Here is a 20,390-nt window from a genome sequence, read left to right as displayed (position 1 = left end):
TACCACTGCTTTTCTGTAGAAAGGCATTTAAGTAGCTGTATTTGCTGGATGTTTGTCATCTTCTCCAAGAATCTGTCTTGAAATAACCAGTGAATTTTTCGGAAATAATATAGATTTTTTTTCAGTGGCACAAGGAAGGCCAAAGTAGCTTCTAAGGCTATTTTAGTCTTTATTTTTGACATACTGCTACAAGGCCAAAAGTTAAGAACATAAGAAGTTGCCTCCGCTGAGGCAGACCAGAGGTCCATCTTGCCCAGCGGTCCGCTCCCGCGGCGGCCCATCAGGCCCAATTGCCTGAACTGTGTCCCTGACTGATTTTGTAACTGCCTCTAATTTTTTTTTTTGTCCCTGGAGGGTTTGCAATCTATGTGCGTTTGAATTTGAGGCAGTGGAAGGTTAAGTGACTTTCCCTAGGGTGCAAGGAGCTACAGTGAAATTTGACCTGGGCTCCTTGTTTCTCATCCTACTGCTCTATTACTATTGCCAGTTGGCTCAGAAATGATTTCTCCTTGAAGGATAAGGAACCTTCAAGGATTGAGAGCACCTTCAATCAGAGGAATGGCAGCATCTTGGGTGGAGCTACATACAGTGGCATTAGTGGATATCAGTAAAGTGGCAACGTGGCTGTTGCTTCATACATTTGGAAAGCATAAGCTTGACGTGGGTGTATGAATGAAAGCTGTGTTTAGAGCTGAAGTTGTTCAAACAGGAATAGCAGACTTTCACCCCTCTAGAACCGCATTTTTGGCCTGTGCACACCCTTATTAAACATTCTTTCCAGTACAAAGGGTACAATATTCTGGACAATAGGTTTTTCTTCCATAACTACAAGTGTTTTGTAAAAGGTAACACACAGCTTTCTTGAACTCCACCTCCTTGCTCCTGGTCACAGCCCTTCCTGCTGAGTTTTCCTTCTACAGTGAGTGTGAAGATGTTCTGGTTTTGCTCTGCTTTAGATTTTTTTTTTTTTCGATTCTTGAGGCTTTCGGTGCTCCAGAGGTCCCCAGTATTCGGGGGTGGCTCTGCCTGGGAAAAGATACAGTCTCTGTAAACAGAGGTCTGTAGCTGGGTGGGGGGCAATCCGCCTTCTAGGGTACCTACCTAGTACCAGCTTGCACTAACATCGTGTTAGCTCGGGGCTTGGGTTCCTGGGAGTGTAGCTGTAGGGACAGGGATATCAGGGATATTCAAGTGCTTGAGCATAGGCTGATTTGCATCCGGATCAGTCCCCTGGAATTCGAGGGTGCCAGTTGATTACCCTCCCACCCAAAGAGGCGAGGAGAGCTAGTAGGATTGATGTTTTCGGGCTTTTAAAGCCTGACTAAAAGGCAGCCAGACGAGACAAGCTCCTAAAGCAATCCATACTTGTCTGAGGCAGAAAATCTTCTCCAGATTCCAGCTGCTGTGTATGAGCCGTTGCAGGCAGGCACCATCCAGTACTGTGAGTAAGCCCATTACTGTCAATGGGTAAATCATGTGTGGGGGTCTGAATTGGCCATTTTTAACAGTTTCTAAGGTTACCTGAAGGGTCCCCCACCTCCAAAAGACCATATTTTGATTTTTTTAAACTTTGCATTGGACTTCCCCGGGCTATTTTTGGTGCCAAAATTACTGCTGTGGTGACCATTTTGAATTTCCTGATTTTATTTTAAACTCCTCTAACTGCCTCAAATCTGATCGTTTTTTGTTTAAAAACATTCAGATGGATTCCCCAGCCTGTTCTACCACTATTACATTACATTACATTACAGATTTCTATTCCGCCATTACCTTTCGGTTCAAAGCAGATTACAAAAAGAGTTATGGAAGAAGGGTTACAACGTTAGATCAGAGAAGATTTCCAAGAGAGGGAAAAGTAGGATCTGGGGTTATGGAGGGGATGGTAAGAGGGGGGTTAAGCTTTATCATGGTATTAAGCTTTATTAAGGGATTTCTTAAAGAGTATAGTTTTTATTTCCTTTCTGAACATCTTGTAGTCTGGGGTTGTTGTCAATAGGTTGGAGACTTGGTTGTCTATCTTCACTGCCTGAGTGGCCAGTAGTCCATTGTATAGTTTTTTCCGTTTTACTTCTTTGATTGGGGGGTAAGTGAATGGGGGGGGGTGTTTTTCTATGCCTGGTAGAGGTAGTTTGGATGAGGCGGTCGTTTAGGTAGGTTGGGCTGTCTCCATTTATAGTTTTAAATAGTATACAGTAGAATTTAAATTGTATTCTTTCCTGGATTGGAAGCCAATGAGAATTGATGAATGCCTCAGTAATGTGATCATGTTTTTTTCAATGAATAGACTAGTCTCAGAGCTGTATTCTGAATTGTCTGTAGTTGTTTAATCATTATTGCAGGGCAGGTGAGATAGAGGATGTTGCAATAGTCTAGGATACTTAGGATTAGAGATTGTACTAGGAGCTGAAATTGTGTTTTTTCGAAGAATTTTCGGACTTGTCTAAGGTTTCTTATAACTGCAAAAGATTTCTGTATTGTTTTGTTAATTTGTGGTTGCATGGTGCAGCCTCTGTCAATAGTCATACCTAGAAGTTTTAGGGTGGTTTGCAAAGGGTAGTTGATAGAGTTGATTTCTAAGTTGGTTATGGTTGGGATTTTGTTATTTTCTAGGAGGATGAATTTAGTTTTGTCTGGGTTGAGTTTCAGTTTGTGGTCTTCCATCCAAGTCGTAACTGTAGCTAGAGTTCTGTGTAGTGTGTCTGACATTAAGAGCATTGGTTGGTCGAAAGGAATGAGGATGGTGATGTCATCAGCATAGCTATAAGAGGATAGGCCTTGTTTGTTCAGGAAAACGCCAAGAGAGGCCGTATATAGGTTGAAGAGAGTAGGGGACAGTGGGGACCCTTGTGGAATGCCGCAGGGGTTGGACCAAGGTTTGGATTTTTCTTTGTCTGATTTTACTTTGTATGTTCTGGATTTTAAGAAACCTTCAAACCACGAGTATACTTTATCTGAGATGCCTATTGAGTCCAAGATTTGCAGTAGGATGTTATGGTCTACCAGGTCAAATGCCGCCGTCAGGTTCAACGGCATGAGCAGCATTTTTTTTCCAATGCTGAGGTGTTATCTTGCTGTGTCGATAAGGGAGCCTAGTAGTGTCTCTGTGCTGAAGTTAGTTCTGAAGCCGGATTGCGTGGGATGGAGTAAGTTATGGTCCTCGAGATAGTTGGTGAGGAATTTGGCTACTAATCCTTCTGTTAGTTTGATATATAGAGGTATTGAGGCTATTGGTCTGTAGTTGGATGAGAGGTCTGTTGGTCCTTTTGGGTCTTTTAAGATTGGGGTGATGATGATTTCGCTGAGGTCATTCGGGAAAATGCCATCTGTGAGCATGGTTTGTATCCAGTGTAGGAGTAAGGTACAGAACTTAGTGCTCGCTGATGACAGGAGATATGGCGGGCAGTGGTTGAGTTCACATGATGCATGGCTGTACTTATTGTAGAGTTTGTTGAATTCGGTCCAATGTATCTTAGGGAATTGGGAACAAGATCTGTCTGTAGCACAAGATTCATTTTCTGTGGGGAGTATTGTAACTTCGAGTAGGTGGGTTGGGTTACTAATGAGAGTAGCTCTGGTGTTTGTAATTTTATTCTTGAAGTGTTCAGCTAGGAGGGAGGCTGAAGGAGAGGAGTTATTGTTAGTGGTCAAATAGGGTATGGTGTTAGTTAGATCTTTTAATATTTGGAATAGTTTTTTGGTGTCTTGGGTTTCCGTGCCTATTTGGTTGGTGTAATGTTTTTTTCTCTTTTCTTTTAATAGAAGTTTGTATTGTTTGTTAATTTTTTTCCAGGCGGTTTTCGTGTGATCTTGGTTGGTTTTTCTCCATTTTCTTTCCAGATGTCTACATTGTCTCTTGAGTAGGAGTAAGTCTTCGTCGAACCATTGGTCTGATCATCTGCATGTTTTGGTTTTGGTTCAAAGTGGGGTTTGTTCATCAAGGATGTTGTTGCTCAAATAGCCCCAGTGTGAAATGAAGTCTTTGAGGTTATCTTCTTGGATTGTTTCGTCTACTTTTGACCAGAAAATGGCGGGCTCAATGCGTTTGCGTGATGTATAGGTTACTATTTTGGATATTGGTTTGGATTTGTTTTTGGTCCAGATGATGTTGAAGGTGTAAGTGTAGAGGTCTGACCAGAGGGATGGGGACCAGGTTCCATTAGACGTTTGAATTTCTGAAGTAGATGTTTGATGTGTCATGAAGGCTGCAATGTCCAGTTGGTGTCCTTTCTCATGAGTAGTTTGTGGGTTTAAAATTTGGAAGAATAGGGCATTGAGGAAAGAAAGTAGATTGTCTACTGGCTTGGATGAATGGTCTTCAAGATGAAGGTTTAGGTCTCCTAGGATAAGATCGTGTGCTGCTGTAAGAGAGTTTTGGTATATGAAGTTTTCAAATTCGGATCTAACCATGGCCCAGTTTCCTGGTGTTATATAACAGAGCATGCAGTTTAGTGAGTTTTTCAGTGTGGTGGGCATGCTAAAAGGTCAATGTAAGGGGTGGAAGTTTTTCCAATATGTTTAAGGTTAGGGAGTCTTTGAGTAAGATCGCTAATCCACCTCCTCTTTTTTTCTCTCTGCAGGTCACTGTAATTTTGTATCCTTGAGGGCAGACTTCTGTAATTCTTGGGTCTGTGTCCGATGTTAGCCAGATTTCTGTAAGGAAGAGGCAGTCTAGGTTTTCGTTTTTTATCCAGGTTTTTATAAGTTCTGTTTTTGGACCTAGGGCTCTGACGTTTAAATAGGCACAGTTAAGGGTGGTGGTTTCTGTTTGGTGGTTGTGAATCGTTTTAGGGTAGATGAGTGAATTTGGGTTATGGTGCGGTTTGGTCTTGGGTTGTGTTGCTCTTCTTCCCCATGCTGGTGTTATGGGGTGTTGAACGCTTGTTTGGTGGTTGGAGTTTCTTTCTATTGGAACTCTCCTGTTAGGGTGAAGGGTTTTGATTGCAATTGAGCTAGTGGAAATGTTGGGTAGGTTGTTTGCGTCTACCTTACAGCTGGATATGAGAAGGATTATTAATAGGATAATCTGGGTGTTTGTTTGTGGAATTAGCTTCATTATGGAGGTGGGGCTGCTGGTAGAGGCAGTGTAGTTTCCAGTGGTTAGGTTGTTGGCTGTGTTTAGTGTCTGGGTAGGAGGTTTGTGGAGGGAGGTGTTGAGGACCAGCGAGAAGGTAAAAGAAACTAAAACCGGCAAAATCAAACTTTTAAACTGTTGGGGAGATCCCGCTGAGCCTTCCAACTGGCTCAGCGGTGCACCGTCGGGAGGGGAGGGGGCGGAGTTCGCTCCCACGCCCAGAGTGTGCCTTACTCTGCTCCCGCTCTGCCCCGAGTGCTCCCGGTCCATGGGGGGAGGCGTTGAGGTCCGTCGAGAGGTAAAAGAAACTGAAACTGGCAAAAACAAACTTTTAAACTGTTGGGGAGATATCATGCCAAATTTGCTCTGGATGGTCGGCTGAGGAGAGACCATACGGCACATGAGTGTTGGGAGCATTGGGCTTATCCCTCCCTGGGCCCTTTCACCTGGAACTGATACAAGCCCTGGAGTATCTGGGAATTCTGTTTGACACTGCTAAAGGCCATATTTTTCTTTCAGAGTTTTGCAGACAGAAACTCTGTCAGCAGATCCAAGAAATTTTGGCTTTGATAACCCTGACAGCTTGGCATTACCTAAAACACTGGGATCTATGGTAGCCACCATAGAAGTGGTTCCCTGGGCCAAGCACACCTCAGTCCCCTTCAGAATATGCTGTTATCCAGCTGGGCTCCAAAGTCAGATTCATTTCTGATGCAGTTACCACGGACAGCAGCAGCACATCACAGCTTATGGTAGTGGTTCCAGGAGGATACCCTTTCCAAGGGGGGTGTCTCTGTGAATCACCTTTGTGTTACCTTCTACAAAACACTCGCTGCTAGGGGATAAAGACCTATTGTCCAGAATATTGCACCTGTTACTGGAAAGAAGATGATTGAGGTAAGAATCTAATCTTTCCTTACCACCAATTCCATAAAAAAAACAGCTCTGTGTCCTCTAGCAAAGAATTCCCAAACTCTTTGGGCTGTTTTAGCTTCTTTCCAATTTTATAGTAGTTATAAATGATTGTACATTGGCATTTAGGAGTTTGGCCTATACAAAAAGTAGCCTTAAGTTTTTAAACTGCCTTAAATGAAAATCCGATTTGAGTTTGACTACTGCAATTACTTATTTTTCTTCTAGATACTTTTGTCTTTGCTGTGCATCATCTCGTTGATAGCCACTGAACTGTGGACTCACATTAGTTGGTTTACTCAGTTAAAACGTCTTCTTGTCATAAGCATCATCCTCAGTTTTGGATGGAACTGGATGTATTTATACAAGGTAAAATTCAAAGCATTGCATATAAAAACAGAAGGGTCAATATTCAGCTGTCAGGCAGTGAGCATTTTTCTCACCACCAACTGCATTATTTCTGTGTATTCAAAGCTGGAACCTGTGCAGGCTTCAGCTAAGACATAGCCGCCTAAGTCAGTATTCATCACTTAAACAGCCATGGGTTATGACACAAAAATAGGACAACCAATCAGCTAGTGGCTCTGCACGGGCAGAAGCGAAGGAAGGTTGCTCCTGCCGCGGTTCATTGCTGGACCATCATGGATTCAAAAGGTATGCGGGGGAGGGGGAAAGGAGGTAAAACTTCTTAGAGTTGGCCGAGACAGGAGCAGGAGGGATCCCTCCTGTCCCAGCATACCGTTAGACCACCAGGTCTTAGGACGGGCCTAGCAGAGGCCTGCAACAGGTTCGGGAGGGGGACAGGTCAGCGTTGACCCAAATATAAACTGAGACCCCCATTTTGGGGCCTTTTTTGGGACCAAAAATATTGGTTTATATTAAAGTATATACGATATTTCAAATCTTGGTAATGAAACATGCGAAAGGTCTGGTAAGAGTAATTTGATAAATCAGAAGCATGAAATGGCCAACCAGAGGAGGTGATAGACAGAACTTATGTAGGATTTCAGGTATACAGTATAGCAGACTCAGTAATTTGCGGTATTTTCCGACCACTACTTCTGTATACTAAAATCATGGTTACACCAATCAGGAGCTGCTTTGACACGCTATCTGGTGTGTCAAAGCAGCTCCTGATTGGTGTAGCCCAGGGATCTCAAAGTCCCTCCTTGAGGGCCGCAATCCAGTTGGTTTTCAGGATTTTCCCCAATGAATATGCATGAGATCTATGTGCATGCACTGCTTTCAATGCATATTAAGAACAAAGAACATAAGAATTTGCCTCCGCTGGGTCAGACCAGAGGTCCATCCCGCCTAGAGGTCTGCTCCCACGGCGGCCCCTCAGGCCTATCACCTGTGCAGTGGTCCCTGACTATTCCTATAACCTAGCTCAACTCTTATCTGTACCCCTCAATCCCCTTATCCTCTAGGAACCTATCCAAACCTTCTTTGAAGCCCTGTAACGTGCTCTGGCCTATCACGGCCTCCGGAAGCGCGTTCCATGTGTCCACCACCCTCTGGGTAAAAAAGAACTTCCTAGCGTTTGTTCTAAACCTGCCCCCTTTTAATTTCTCCGAGTGCCCCCTTGTACTTGTGGTTCCCCACATTGTGAAGAATCTGTCCCTGTCTACCTTTTCTATGCCTTTCAGGATTTTGAAGGTTTTTTCATCTCTCCTCTAAGCCTCCGCTTTTCCAGGGAGAATAGCCCCAGCTTTTTCAATCTATCAGCATATGAGAAGTTTTCCATACCTTTTATCAGTTTAGTCGCTCTTCTCTGGACTCCCTCAAGTACTGCCATGTCCTTCTTGAGGTATGGCGGCCAGTACTGGACACAGTACTCCAGATGCGGGCGCACCATTGCACGATACAGTGGCATGATGACTTCCTTCGTCATTGGTGAAATCCTGAAAACCCGACTGGATTGTGGCCCTCAAGGGAGGGACTTTGAGATCCCTGGTGTAGCCTGACTTTAGTAACAGGAAGAGGCGGTCGGAGCATACCGCGAGTGATTTTTTGCACCCGCCGGTGCCCCAGCTGCCTCCTGCCTTTTGACAGGCGAAAAACCATATTTGTGGTTTTTCAAAATTCGCGGAGATTCCTGGAACGGAACCCCCGTGAATTTCGGGTGAGTACTATTCTTAGGGCTGATGGAGACTAGTGGTGAGAAAGGGTTGAGAGGGTAGGTAAAAAATGAAATGGAGAGGGGAAGAGTTGGTAGGACTTCCATCTGGGGAATCTGGATGATCCAGTTTTGTGTTCATCTACATATTAACTATTCTTCTATGGTAAGTAGTCATTTATTATATATAGCAAAGAGTTTTTTTGCTTTCCATTATGTTTCTCAATGTGTTATGGTAATGTGAGGTGGACTGATATACACAGTATATTTGCCAAAAAATAAAAGCTAAATAAAGATGATAATATTTTGATTAAGAATATGGATATCCAGATTAACGGCCTCTTTTACAAAGCCGCGCTAATGGCTCCAAAGCCCTTAGAGATTTAAAGGGCTTCGGGACTGTTCCGTGCAGCTGATGCTAGCGCAGCTTTGTAAAAGAAGCTGTAAGACTTTTTAGCGCTGTATATGCAGGGACTGGTTTAAAAGCATGCAAATTTTTTTTTTTTTTTTAAATTGTATTTTCAGGTTGCATACTCCTTTGAAACTTTGTTTTGGGTTTTTTTTAGGTAGAATTTGCTAAACATCAAGCTGACATGGTTAAAAAAGGACACTTTGTCAGCAGCTGTGTAACAAAAATGGACTGGAGTGAAAGTCTTATAGGTGAGATCTGCATTGCATTTCCTCTAATGCTGGCAAACATAGGTAATACATACCTGAAACAATGCAGTTCTGTACAGTAGAGCTGCTGGATTCACCACTTCACTTCAGCTGAATCGATTCAAATCAATGTGTGTTTTGGTTTTTTTTAAACCGGGCTCACCAATTCAACACAGTTATTTATTAGCCTTCAATCTGCACAGACCGGCACGGGCTTTCCCTCTGCCTGAGTCCTCCTTTCTGCTGTAAGTTCTGAAAAGCTGCCTGTTTACGGCCTTTCAATACCACTAGCTTCATGGAAACTCAATAGCTGTTATAATTAATATATATTTATTTTTATTAACAATCAATAACAGGTTACAAGAACAAATCTTTACAGCATATGGAGCTGACAGATAGTATGCTTCAAGCGCTTGAGTATACCTGGATGTCTGTCCTGCTTTCACAATCACCAAGGCTGTCTCTTATACAATTCTTGACAGCTTGAGGCCAAGTTGGCACATATTATATTGTTTTTATTGGTCACTTACAAACGTCATTACATTTATCAGTTTATTAATTGGTTCATAATATCTGTGTCATACCATACGCATGTCCTGTTTACCAGAAAATCTATCTTTTCCCGCATATGCCGTTTTAATTTATCATGTTAGCAATTTCAAGCCATCGGCCAGTAAAAGCCTGCCCATCACAGGATATTCTTGCAAAATAATGTATTTTTATATTCTTGGTTAAGACATGTTCTCATCCTTCTTAGATCCACTTCCCTGGCATTACAGTAGATGTGACACCAGTTGCCATGTAAAAGAATAAGTTTCGTTTCACTCGCTCATTTTTTGCTTGGCTTGCCGATTTCAGCAAGCATAGATTGTGCAAAGGCTTGACAGTTTTAGTCAGAGCATTCTCAGCCATCTTAGGCCTTTAGTTGTGTTTATTGGCCTAATATGTTAGGGGATTTTTCAGGGGAGGCTCTTCACCTGTCACCTGTACAGGACTCTCGCGCTCTCTCTCTCTCCTCCCTTCTCAGTTCCTGTGCAGGATTTCTCTCCCTGTCCCCATAATGCAGTTTGTTTTCTTGTGGGAGATTGACCCTGCCTGCGCTGCACGTGAGCCGGCAGTTTCTGTCTCTTCTCTTTCAGGGCTTAGCTTCAGCGTCTCCCAGCGGCAACAATATAAATCTGCTGCAGCCCTTCCTGCCTCCTTGATTACCACAGCAAAACAGAGCTCAGGGCTTTCTTTTCTAGTTTGCACCTCAGTGTCTCATTTACAGCCCTCTCTGCCTGTTGCTTTACATTTACATGGAAAAAACAAGGAAGGCAACCAAATCACATCAAGGTCTGTGAGGGGGAAGCTCAAAGTGCCTAACTTGGCTCACAACTTGCAAACCAAATATAGTGTAATATGTCAAAGAACATGTCACATTATATGATGTTATAGGGCGCTCTCAGTGTGAACCCTCAGTGATAGGAGCACAGCTCCGACACTTCACTTCTGGGCAAAGGCCATAAGCCTCCACCCGCACACCATCATCGAGCGCCCTGTGTGTGCAGAAATCAAACCAATCAACAATCAAAGTGAGTAAATGAAACTCAACACAAGCAACCTGAGCGACCCCCACACAAACCCTGCCAGCCAAACCCCCTCAAAAAACTCACGCAAAATCACAAACAAAGTCAAAAACCATACCAAAAAGTGAAAAACATGTCCAAAAGAAACAATACTTATCCAAAACTGTCACACAAACGGAAAAACCGCGCCAGGAGGAGAGGTTCAACCGCGCTGGTTTCGGGAGGAGGAGCCCTTCTTCAGGAACCTGGCCTCCAACAGAACACAAGCAGAGAGGAAGGCGCGCTAAGTTTTAGTGCATGTTTAGCGTGCGCTAAAACAACACGCGCACTAAATGCTAATGCGTCCATAGGATAACATGCATTTAGCATGTGGTTAGCGCGCGCTAAAAACCATAGCGCACTTTTGTAAAAGAGGGGGTTAGTATCTCCGGTCTCATACTTACCATTTGAGATATCTATAATGGTTATAGTACACAGTCTGAAAATGCTGCGGAAATGCACATCCCGTAACAGATTTGTCTCTTAAGTTTTAGGGCTCCTGTTATAAAGCCGTGTTAGCGGCTATATCGCACGCACCTTTTTGGCGCGCGTTAACCCCCGCGATAGCCCAAAAACTACCGCCTGCTCAAGAGGAGGCGGTAGCGGCTAGCATGGCCGGCAAATTAGCGCGTGCTATTAAGCGCGTTAAACTGCTAACGCGGCTTCGTAAAAGGAGCCCTTAGTTTCTTTATTGAGTTTATAAACTTAATAAGGAAAATAGAACATCCTTCAGTAGGAGAAGGCAACAAATATAACAGTGAATAATAACAGTACGACATTCAAGAATTATGATTAACATATGATGGTAATGTTGACCATTTTGCATTAAAATTAGATAAACAATTAAGATTTTTTTTAACAATAATAAGTCTCGTATCTAAATGTAGTACAAACAATGCCACTAGGCGTAGTAATGTACTTTAGATAAAACTTTACAGGAAGTCAGTATTGTTTTAAGAGCTAATGAAAATAAAGTTTTTAATAAGGAACATTCATATCGATTCAAAGTAATTATGAAACATACAGAACTTATATATGTATATATATAATTTTATTTGAGTTTTCCTTTGATAGGCAGAATCTTACATAAAGTGGACCAAATGCCTTTCCAAAAGGAATGAAGATGTATACAGTATATTCATAAAGCGAATGTTTCAAGATTCCAAATACTTTTTTTTTTTTTTTTTTGCTAGTCCAACAATTCATAGATATAGAAGAGTTGACGTAATGTATTTTAATAGGTGTCCAAAAGGCCCTATGTGTAAGAAAAAACATAAATTGCATTAGGTTAGCAGACCTAGAAGAAGTGAAAGAGATAGATATAGGTTTTACCCACTCTCCCTCCTGGAAGCCATAACACATTTGTTTCCTAACAATTGTTTAGACCATTCAAATTACCAGAGCAGAGAGATTTATGAAATTTATATAAGTAAAGTGCAGTATGACCCAAAGCAATGAATTGTCTACTGTAAAGTAATAAAGTATAATATTCTTTTAAATTTTTGAGATTAATTTTAGATTTTTTTAATGGAATGAATCAGTTGGAGCCATTTATAAAATTGAAGGTCTGACGGTTGAAATGTTTTCCAGGAGAAGGAATGAGATAAGGCACCAATATCTCAATCTGTCCAAGAAATCTTTTTCTTATCAGTTTAGAATATGGAGATTGTGCTATATGAAGTGATAGTGATTTGGACCATGGAATTTTCTAGGATTTGGTCCAATTCTTTGAGTTTTAATTGTAAAGATGATAATGGGATTATCAGGATGTCAGAATACCAGCTCTGCATTCTGTGGGAGGCAGAATCAAGATGGCAGCAGCCTGGAGTCGGTTGTAACATCGGAATCGGGAGCGTTTCTTTTTTGAAGGAAAATTCCAAAGATGCCACATTCTAAACAGAAGGGTAGTGTCCGTCCCGAACCCGCTGCAGTGAAGACGTCTACCCCAACACAAAGAACTGTGCTTGACTTCACAACTGTCTCCCTCAATCCCACAGAAATACCTGGAGGTGTGCCTGAGCATTCTTCAGCCGGAAGAGAGGCAGGAGATTATCTCTCTCCCCTCCAGCAGCCATTCCGCCACCGCACCCTGCTCAGCTCGCGAGCCTGTCGGGTGAACCCTGCGCCGAAGTGAAGGCAGGGGAAACCCCAATGCAGAGGGCTGGACTCGCAAGAACTTGCACCGAGCAGGGAAATTTGAATGCCGGTTTGGTTTCCGGCTCTGCATCATCAAAAACGACGGCGATTACCCTTGAGAAGATATGGGAATCTCTCAAAGAGTTGAACATCTGGTAGCCAAGTCAGTCCAGGAAATATCCACCCTGGTAACTACTGTTGATGTCTTGGGGAAAGCTTTAACAGCAACTAAAGAAGAATTGTCCACAGAAATTGGTAACGTAAAAGACAATGTTGTTGGTATCCAGGCTGTAACTAACAACCTGGTTAAGGAAAGGGTTTTTTTTCATAGGAAAATTGAACAGATAGAGAAGCATAACCGAAGACTTAATCTTCATTTTTTGAATGTTCCAAAGGCTTTTGGTGTGGCGCTTTTAGATATGTGGAAGTGATACTTAATAGAAGTTCTAAAAATTTCCTCTGAACATATTCTGCCAGTGAACTGAATTTATTATTTACCTGTTAAGAAAAAGAAAGATGATTCTACACCAGAAGTAGAAATACTTCCACAATTAGAAGTGTCTTTAAAAGTAATCCACACAGAACTTACACACTAAATGGTGAAACCTTGTCCAGGACCACGGTGGAACGTGATTTAGGAGTGATCATTAGCGACGATATGAAGGCTGCCAATCAAGTAGAGAAGGCATCGTCCAAGGCAAGACAAATGATGGGCTGTATCCGTAGGGGTTTTGTCAGCAGAAAACCTGAAGTCATAATGCCGCTGTACAGATCCATGGTGAGACCTCATCTCGAGTATTGTGTTCAATTCTGGAGACCACACTACCGAAAAGATGTGTTGAGAATTGAGTCGGTTCAGCGAATGGCTACCAGGATGGTTTTGGGGCTCAGGGAACTCGCGTATGAAGAAAGGTTAAAAAAACTGCGGATGTACTCACTGGAGGAGCGAAGAGAGAGAGGGGACATGATTGAGACCTTTAAGTATATTACTGGGCGTATAGAGGTGAAAGATGATATCTTCAGTCTTATAGGGCCCTCAGTAACCAGAGGTCACTCGCTGAAAATCAGGGGAGGGAAATTTAAGGGTGATGCGAGGAAGTACTTCTTCACTGAAAGGGTGGTAGATCATTGGAACGAGCTGCCTCAGAGGGTGATTGAGGCCAGCAGCGTGTTAGATTTCAAGAGAAAATGGGATATTCATGTGGGATCTCTGGGAGAGTAGGAGTCAGGGGGTGGGTCATTGGTATGGGCAGACTCGATGGGCTGTAGCCCTTTTCTGCCGTCAATTTCTATGTTTCTATGTTTCTATGTTACTGGAAATGACATTGTCTGATTCTACAGAAAGGGCTACATTGCTTATTTTACTTGTCTTTGAACAAGATGTAAATCTTATTATGAGACTTTACTTTTGTAACCCTCAGACTTTGAATTATGGGAAAAAAGTTTTAATATTCCCTGATGTCACAAGAATTACACAGGAGCGGAGGAAGTTATTTCTAGCAAAGCGTGTTTAGACATTGACTCTCGGAGCAACATTTCTACTTGCATATCCATGCAAATGTTTGATAAAATATTTGGGAGTATGATATTCTTTTATACTCCAGACCAATTGCGAGCTTTTCTGGACTTGAAAAACTTGGCAGCTGGAAAAATTCAATGAATGGCAATTAGGATAATGGGATTGGGTTATTAAGCCTATGCCTTTATGTTGATATTTTTTATCTTTTCTTCTATTGGAGTTTCTCTTCACTCCTATTTTTTTTTCTACCTCTCCCTAATTTAGTGGTCTAAGAAAGATTGTTTATTATTTTCTGGTTTAGCAGTAAAATTGCTGATTTGTATTATTATTATTTGTACTATCTGTATATTTCTTAAAACAAGAGTTTATCTTGCAAAGTATGTATAAATTTCAATAAATTAAAAAAAGGGATTATCAGTGTATTTTTTAGGGAGTAACTTTCTTAACAGAGCTATTTAATTAAATTCAGATTTTCTTTCATAAAATTGGCTACAAATTGATGTAATTTAAAGGCCTTGTGATATAGTAATAATTCTGGGAAGCCAACACTTCCAGAAGTTTTGGGAGCTATTAGTATAGGCAACGAGATCTTTGGTGTCTTCCCAGCCCATAGAAAACTGAGCATTTGTTTTTTTTAAGGAAGTGTAAAATGCGGGAGCAACTTCAGGGACCTTTGGGGTGTCCTGGGCACAGTTTTACTGCAGAATTCATCAATATATTGTAAGAAGCATATTTGTTTAACAGCGGCTGCACAGGGAGCGAAAGATTAGATCCCCTGGTATAACTATGGCCAAAGCCATTAAAGCCCTATAACGCAGCTTAGTAAAAGGAGCCCTTAGTTTCACCATTGTTACAATTACCCATACATAGCTTAACGAACTTTAAATAAATAAATCTCAAATGTAATTTTTTGTTGGGTTTTGCAATTTTATAATTTCGATTATAATGTGCTGCAAAAAAAATTTCCTCCATTTAGTGCGCCGCGAAAAATATTTGCTCCGTTTAGTGTGCCGGAGCTTAAAAAGTTTGAGACACGCTATTCTAAATGGTAAAACATACCAAATTGAGAGAGTACATCAACCCAGCATGTTAACCAGACTATCAAACCAAGGTCAGTCATTCTATTCTAAACATTTAAACTCTTGCAAAAAGATGCACACTTTGACATCATGCTGAAAAACCAGAAGGAAAGATTAGGTATTTCCTTTGGCAATCTTCTTCCTAGTAAATAGGCACATCATTCCTGAACTCTTAGGACATATCAAAGCAGTCCCCTGAATCTAGGGTAATACAAATGAGCCTTCTGCAAGTACGGATGATCCGAATGTGAAGTCCAATTGGCCACCAAGTCCACCATGTAAAATTTTGTGAAAGTATGGAAAGGGGACTGGTGGCTGCTCTGTAAATCTCTTCAGGAGAAACTGCTGAAGCCTCCGCCCACCAAGATGCCACTCCCCTTGTGGAATGAGCCTTTAAGGAGATGAGAGATTGCTTACCACTCCCGATATACGTTGAGGAAATTGCCATAAGAATCCACCTTGAAATTGTCGCTTTAGATACTGGCTGACCCTTACAGGCACCTGCCAGAACAAAGAGATGATCCGACAGCGGAAACTCATTCGTCACTTCCAGATAAAGCAGCACTCTGCAAACATCCGGCAATTTCAGGACCTTGCCTCCCTTCCTGGATCCTGAGTGTCAAGGCGGGTAGCCTTACCTCCTGATTGACATGGAACATGGAAACCACTTTCAAATTTATGGATGTTTGGGAACCATTAACCAAATATTGTAAGGATTGATTATTTTTATATTGATAAGGAAATATACACATCCTGGGGAAGGGATATAGAAACATAGAAACATAGAATATGACGGCAGAAAAGGGCTACAGCCCATCAAGTCTGCCCACGCTAATGACCCACCCCTAGACTTCACCCGGCTAGAGATCCCACATACATATCCCATTTCTTTTTAAAATCGAGCACGCTGCTGGCATTAATCACCTGCAATGGAAGTTCATTCCAATGATCGACTACCCTTTTGGTGAAGAAATACTTCCTGGCGTCGCCATGAAATTGCCCGCCTTTGATTTTCAGTGGATGACCTCTTGTGGTTGAAGGTCCTTTAAGAAAGAAGATATCGTCTTCCTCCTCGATGCGGCCCGTGATATATTTAAAAGTCTCAATCATGTCTCCCCTCTCTCTACGTTCCTCGAGTGAGTATAGCTGCAGTTTATTTAGTCTTTCCTCATATGGGAGGTTCTTGAGTCCCGAGACCATCCTGGTGGTCATTCGCTGAACCGACTCGATTCTCCGCACATCTTTTTGATAATGTGGTCTCCAGAATTGAACACAATATTCAAGATGAGGTCTCACCATGGATCTGTACAGGGGCATTATGACTTCGGGCTTCCGGCTGACGAAACCTCTACGGATGCATCCCACCATTTGTCTAGCCTTGGATGCAGCTTTCTCCACCAGCTTGGCAGTTTTCATGTCTTCACTAATGATTACTCCCAAATCACGCTCTTCCCTAGTCCTAGCTAAGGTCTCACCATTTAGAGTGTAAGTTCTGCACGGGTTTCTGCTGCCAAGGTGCATGACCTTACATTTTTTGGCATTGAAGCCTAGCTGCTAAGTCGAGGACCAATGTTCCAATACGAGCAGGTCCTGTTCCATACTGTCGGGCAGGGTGCTGTTATCTACTATGTTGCATAGTTTGGCGTCGTCGGCGAATAGGGTTATTTTACCTTGAAGCCCTTGAGTCAGGTCTCTTATGTATATGTTGAAAAGGATCGGTCCCAAGACCGATCCCTGTGGCACTCCACTGGTCACCTCCGATGTATTGGAGGGGGTACCGTTAACCACTACCCTCTGGATTCTACCGCTTAACCAGTCATTGACCCATGTCGTCAATGTCACTCCCAATCCCATTGAAGTCATCTTGCTCAACAATCTGCGGTGCGGGATGCTATCAAAAGCTTTGCTGAAGTCCAAGTACACGACGTCTAGAGACTTCCCCCATATCCAGTTTTCTTGTAACCCAGTCAAAGAAGCTGATCAGATTGGATTGACAGGACCTTCCCTTTGTGAATCCATGCTGGTGGGGATCCTGTAGATTTTCCTCGGTCAGGATCGTATCTAATTCATGTTTAATAAGTCTTTCCATGAGTTTGCTCACTATTGAGGTGAGACTCACCGGTCTGTAATTCGCAGCCTCCGTTCTGTAACCTTTTTTGTGCAATGGAATGACGTTAGCTGTTTTCCAGTCCATGGGGACTTTTCCGGTACTTAGGGAAAGACTGAACAGCACGGATAGCGGTTCCGCCAGGACATCACACAACTCCCTAAGAATCCTGGGGTGTAGATTGTCCGGTCCCATGGCTTTGTTCACCTTGAGTTTTGATAATTCGCCATGGACACTGCTGGGTGTAAACTTGAAATTTTGAAACGGGTCTTCCGAGGTTTGCCTTGCCTGCAGTTGTGGACCGGTCACCGGTGCCTCACAGGTAAAGACTGAGCAAAAGTATTCATTTAGTAGTTTGGCTTTATCAGAATCCATTTCTGCATAGGTCCCGTCTGTTTTCCTGAGACGTACTATCCCATCTGTGTTTCGTTTCCTGTCGTTAATGTATCTGAAGAAGGATTTATCCCCTTTTTTAATGTTTTTTGCTAGATGTTCTTCTGTTTGAATCTTGGCCTCTCTGACTGCCGCTTTGACTGCCTTAGACCTGGTCAGATAGTCTTCTTTTGCCACCCTGTTTCCTGTATGCTTGTAGGAAATAAAAGCTTTTTTCTTTTCCTTAACAAGATCCGAGATCTCTGCAGAGAACCACTGGGGCTTGTTCTTCCTCCGTCGTTTGCTTACTGTTTTTGCATAGCGGTTTTTTGCCTCATGTAAGGTGCATTTTAGGATTGACCACATAGCCTCTACATTATTGGTTTCAGCTTGGTTTTGTAGCGCCTGATGGACGAAGTCTCCCATGCGTTTAAAGTCAGTGCCCCGAAAGTCGAGGACCTTTGTTGCTGTGTTTGATCTAGTGAAGCCTATCTTGATGTTGAACCATACCATGTTGTGGTCGCTGGAGGCCAGCATATCGCCTACCGAAACTTCTGAAACGCTTTCTCCGTTGGTGAGTATCAGGTCCAGTGTTGCCTGGTCTCTAGTGGGCTCCAGCACCATTTGTTTGAGTCGTGCCCCTTTTATGGAGGTTAAAAGCCTTCTGCTGCCGCTGGTAGTAGTGTAAAGTGTCTTCCAATCAGCATCGGGCATATTGAAGTCCCCTAGCAGTACCGTGTCCCCGCGCAAAGTGATGTTCTCAATGTCTTTGATTAGTTCCATATCCCTGTCTTCCTGCTGTTTTGGGAGCCTGTATACCACACCCAGATACAAGCATTTTTCGTTTCCTCTGGCCAGGTTCACTCAGAGTGATTCCCCGGTGTAGTTGACATCTGTGATTCTGGTGACTTTGATGTTATCTCTAGTGTATAGTGCTACCCCACCCCCCTATTCTTCCCTCTCTGTCCCGACGAATTAAGTTGTATCCTGGTATAGCCATGTCCCACCCATGTGAGTCTGTGAACCAAGTCTCAGATATCGCTATTACATCGAGGTCGGCGTTCGTTATCTCTGTCTCTAATTCTAGAATTTTATTGCCTAAGCTGTGTGCATTAATATACATAGCCCTCCATACTTTATGTTTGCTAAGACCCTGTGTAGAATTTCCCACCTGAGTTTGAGTGGCTTTAATATGATTGTTTTTACTGTGTGAACTTACCTCGGTCTCAGAAATGGAGTGTCGATTCACCTCTCCTGGAAAATTACTTACTGCGCTAGTACATGAGTGGGTACCCTCCCCCAACTTACCTAGCTTAAAGCCCTTCGGAGTAGGTGGGCTAGTCGATGTCCAAAGACGTTCTTGCCTCTCCTGGTCAGGTGGAGTCCATCTGGTCCCTGCAGTCCCTTTAGTGCCTCTCCATGGTCCAGGAAGCCGAAGTTCATGTCCCTGCACCATTCATGTAGCCACTTGTTCGCCCTCTGGATACGCTCCTCCCTGGCTCTTCCCTTGATATGGGACTGATTAAAGCTTGTTGAATTGTTTATAAATATTTTTTAAGATTTTCTTGATTAACTGATTGGGGGAAAATAAGTTTTCTTATTATCTTTTAAAGTGTATTGTGCTATAAAATTATTCTTCTATGTTAACTATATCATTTTTTGCACAGTTGTAGTTTTAAAAATGAATAAAGAAGTTAAAAAAAAAAGAACAAAGGCACAGTACACAATGTTACTCCAAACTCCAAAATTCTGAGAAAAGGTTCTCTGCATGAGAGCACCTGCAGTTCCAACACTCGTCGAGCTGAAATGAGCGCCACTAAAAACGTGAGGTGCAACAATGATGCCTGCTCCAGAGGCTCATACAGAGATATAGAAAGCACCCGCAGGACAAGATTAAGACTCCTCGATGGAGGACACAGGCGCAAGGCCCCCTTCAGGAACCTAGTCACTTCTGAGTATGAAGCCAAGGACTTTCTGTTTACTTGATATCTGAAACATAAAAGAGCTGCTATTTGAACTCTGAGGGAGCACACTGCCAGGCCTTTTTCAAGTCTCTCCTGCAGGAATGCTAGGACCACTAAGATCAGAGCTTCAACCGGACCCTCATTTCTCTTTGTGCACTAGGTCTGGAAATACTTCCAGATTTTCACTCAAGTGGCTAATGTCGACTGCTTCTTGGATTGAAGGAGGGTTGCAATCACCATGTCTGAATAGCCTTTGTGCATTAAAGGCTGCACGCTCAAGAGCCATGCCATTAAGACCAAAGTGCTCTGGATCCTCCAGGGCGATTGGGCCATGTATGAGCAACTCCAGATGGCATGGTAGTCCGAGATTCTGGTCCCTCTGTAGACAAACAAGGTCCACATACAACGGATGCCTCAGCCAGTTTGGTGAGACTAGAATCACCGGCCCTGGGTGCTACATTATTCTTCGCAGTACTCCATCATGGGTCATGGAGGAAAGACATATTCCTAGACGCTAATGCCAGCATTGAGCTGGCGTTAGTTCTAGCAGCATAGCGCGCGTTTATCTGCTGCGTGCTGTAAAAACGCTAGTGCACCTTAGTAAAAGGAGCCCTAAAGTAGAATTGCTATTCAATGAGATGAATGTGCTTGTTTTTGAGTGCAAATTAACTCAAAACGCGGATCAATAGTTGACAAGCAAACACTCATTTGATCATCCACCATCTGCAGTAATTCTTTTTTTCAGATCTAATTTTTGTCAGAGCTGAAAATCCCAAGTTCACAAAAATAAGAAGATCCAAACTGTAACAAAGCCTTGATTGCTTTGTTGATCAAGTTAAGATAACTA

General features: G+C 42.7%; 1 protein-coding gene across 3 annotated transcripts in view; it reads left to right on the top strand.

Moving 5' to 3' along the window:
- The window catches only part of CLCC1 (chloride channel CLIC like 1), a 59,219-nt gene that overhangs the window by 24,434 nt on the left and 14,395 nt on the right, over positions 1-20,390 (top strand). For all 3 annotated transcript variants that reach the window (XM_033916926.1, XM_033916923.1, XM_033916924.1), the window contains exons 6-7: positions 6,212-6,352; positions 8,669-8,762. In XM_033916926.1, coding sequence (XP_033772817.1) covers positions 6,212-6,352; positions 8,669-8,762 — 235 coding nt within the window. The remainder of the gene's footprint in view (positions 1-6,211; positions 6,353-8,668; positions 8,763-20,390) is intronic.

This window comes from Geotrypetes seraphini, chromosome 12 (assembly GCF_902459505.1).
Source record: "Geotrypetes seraphini chromosome 12, aGeoSer1.1, whole genome shotgun sequence".
Taxonomy (NCBI): domain Eukaryota; kingdom Metazoa; phylum Chordata; class Amphibia; order Gymnophiona; family Dermophiidae; genus Geotrypetes; species Geotrypetes seraphini.
The sequence above is the reverse complement of the archived record's forward strand: the minus strand, read 5'-3'. Positions and strand labels throughout refer to the sequence as shown.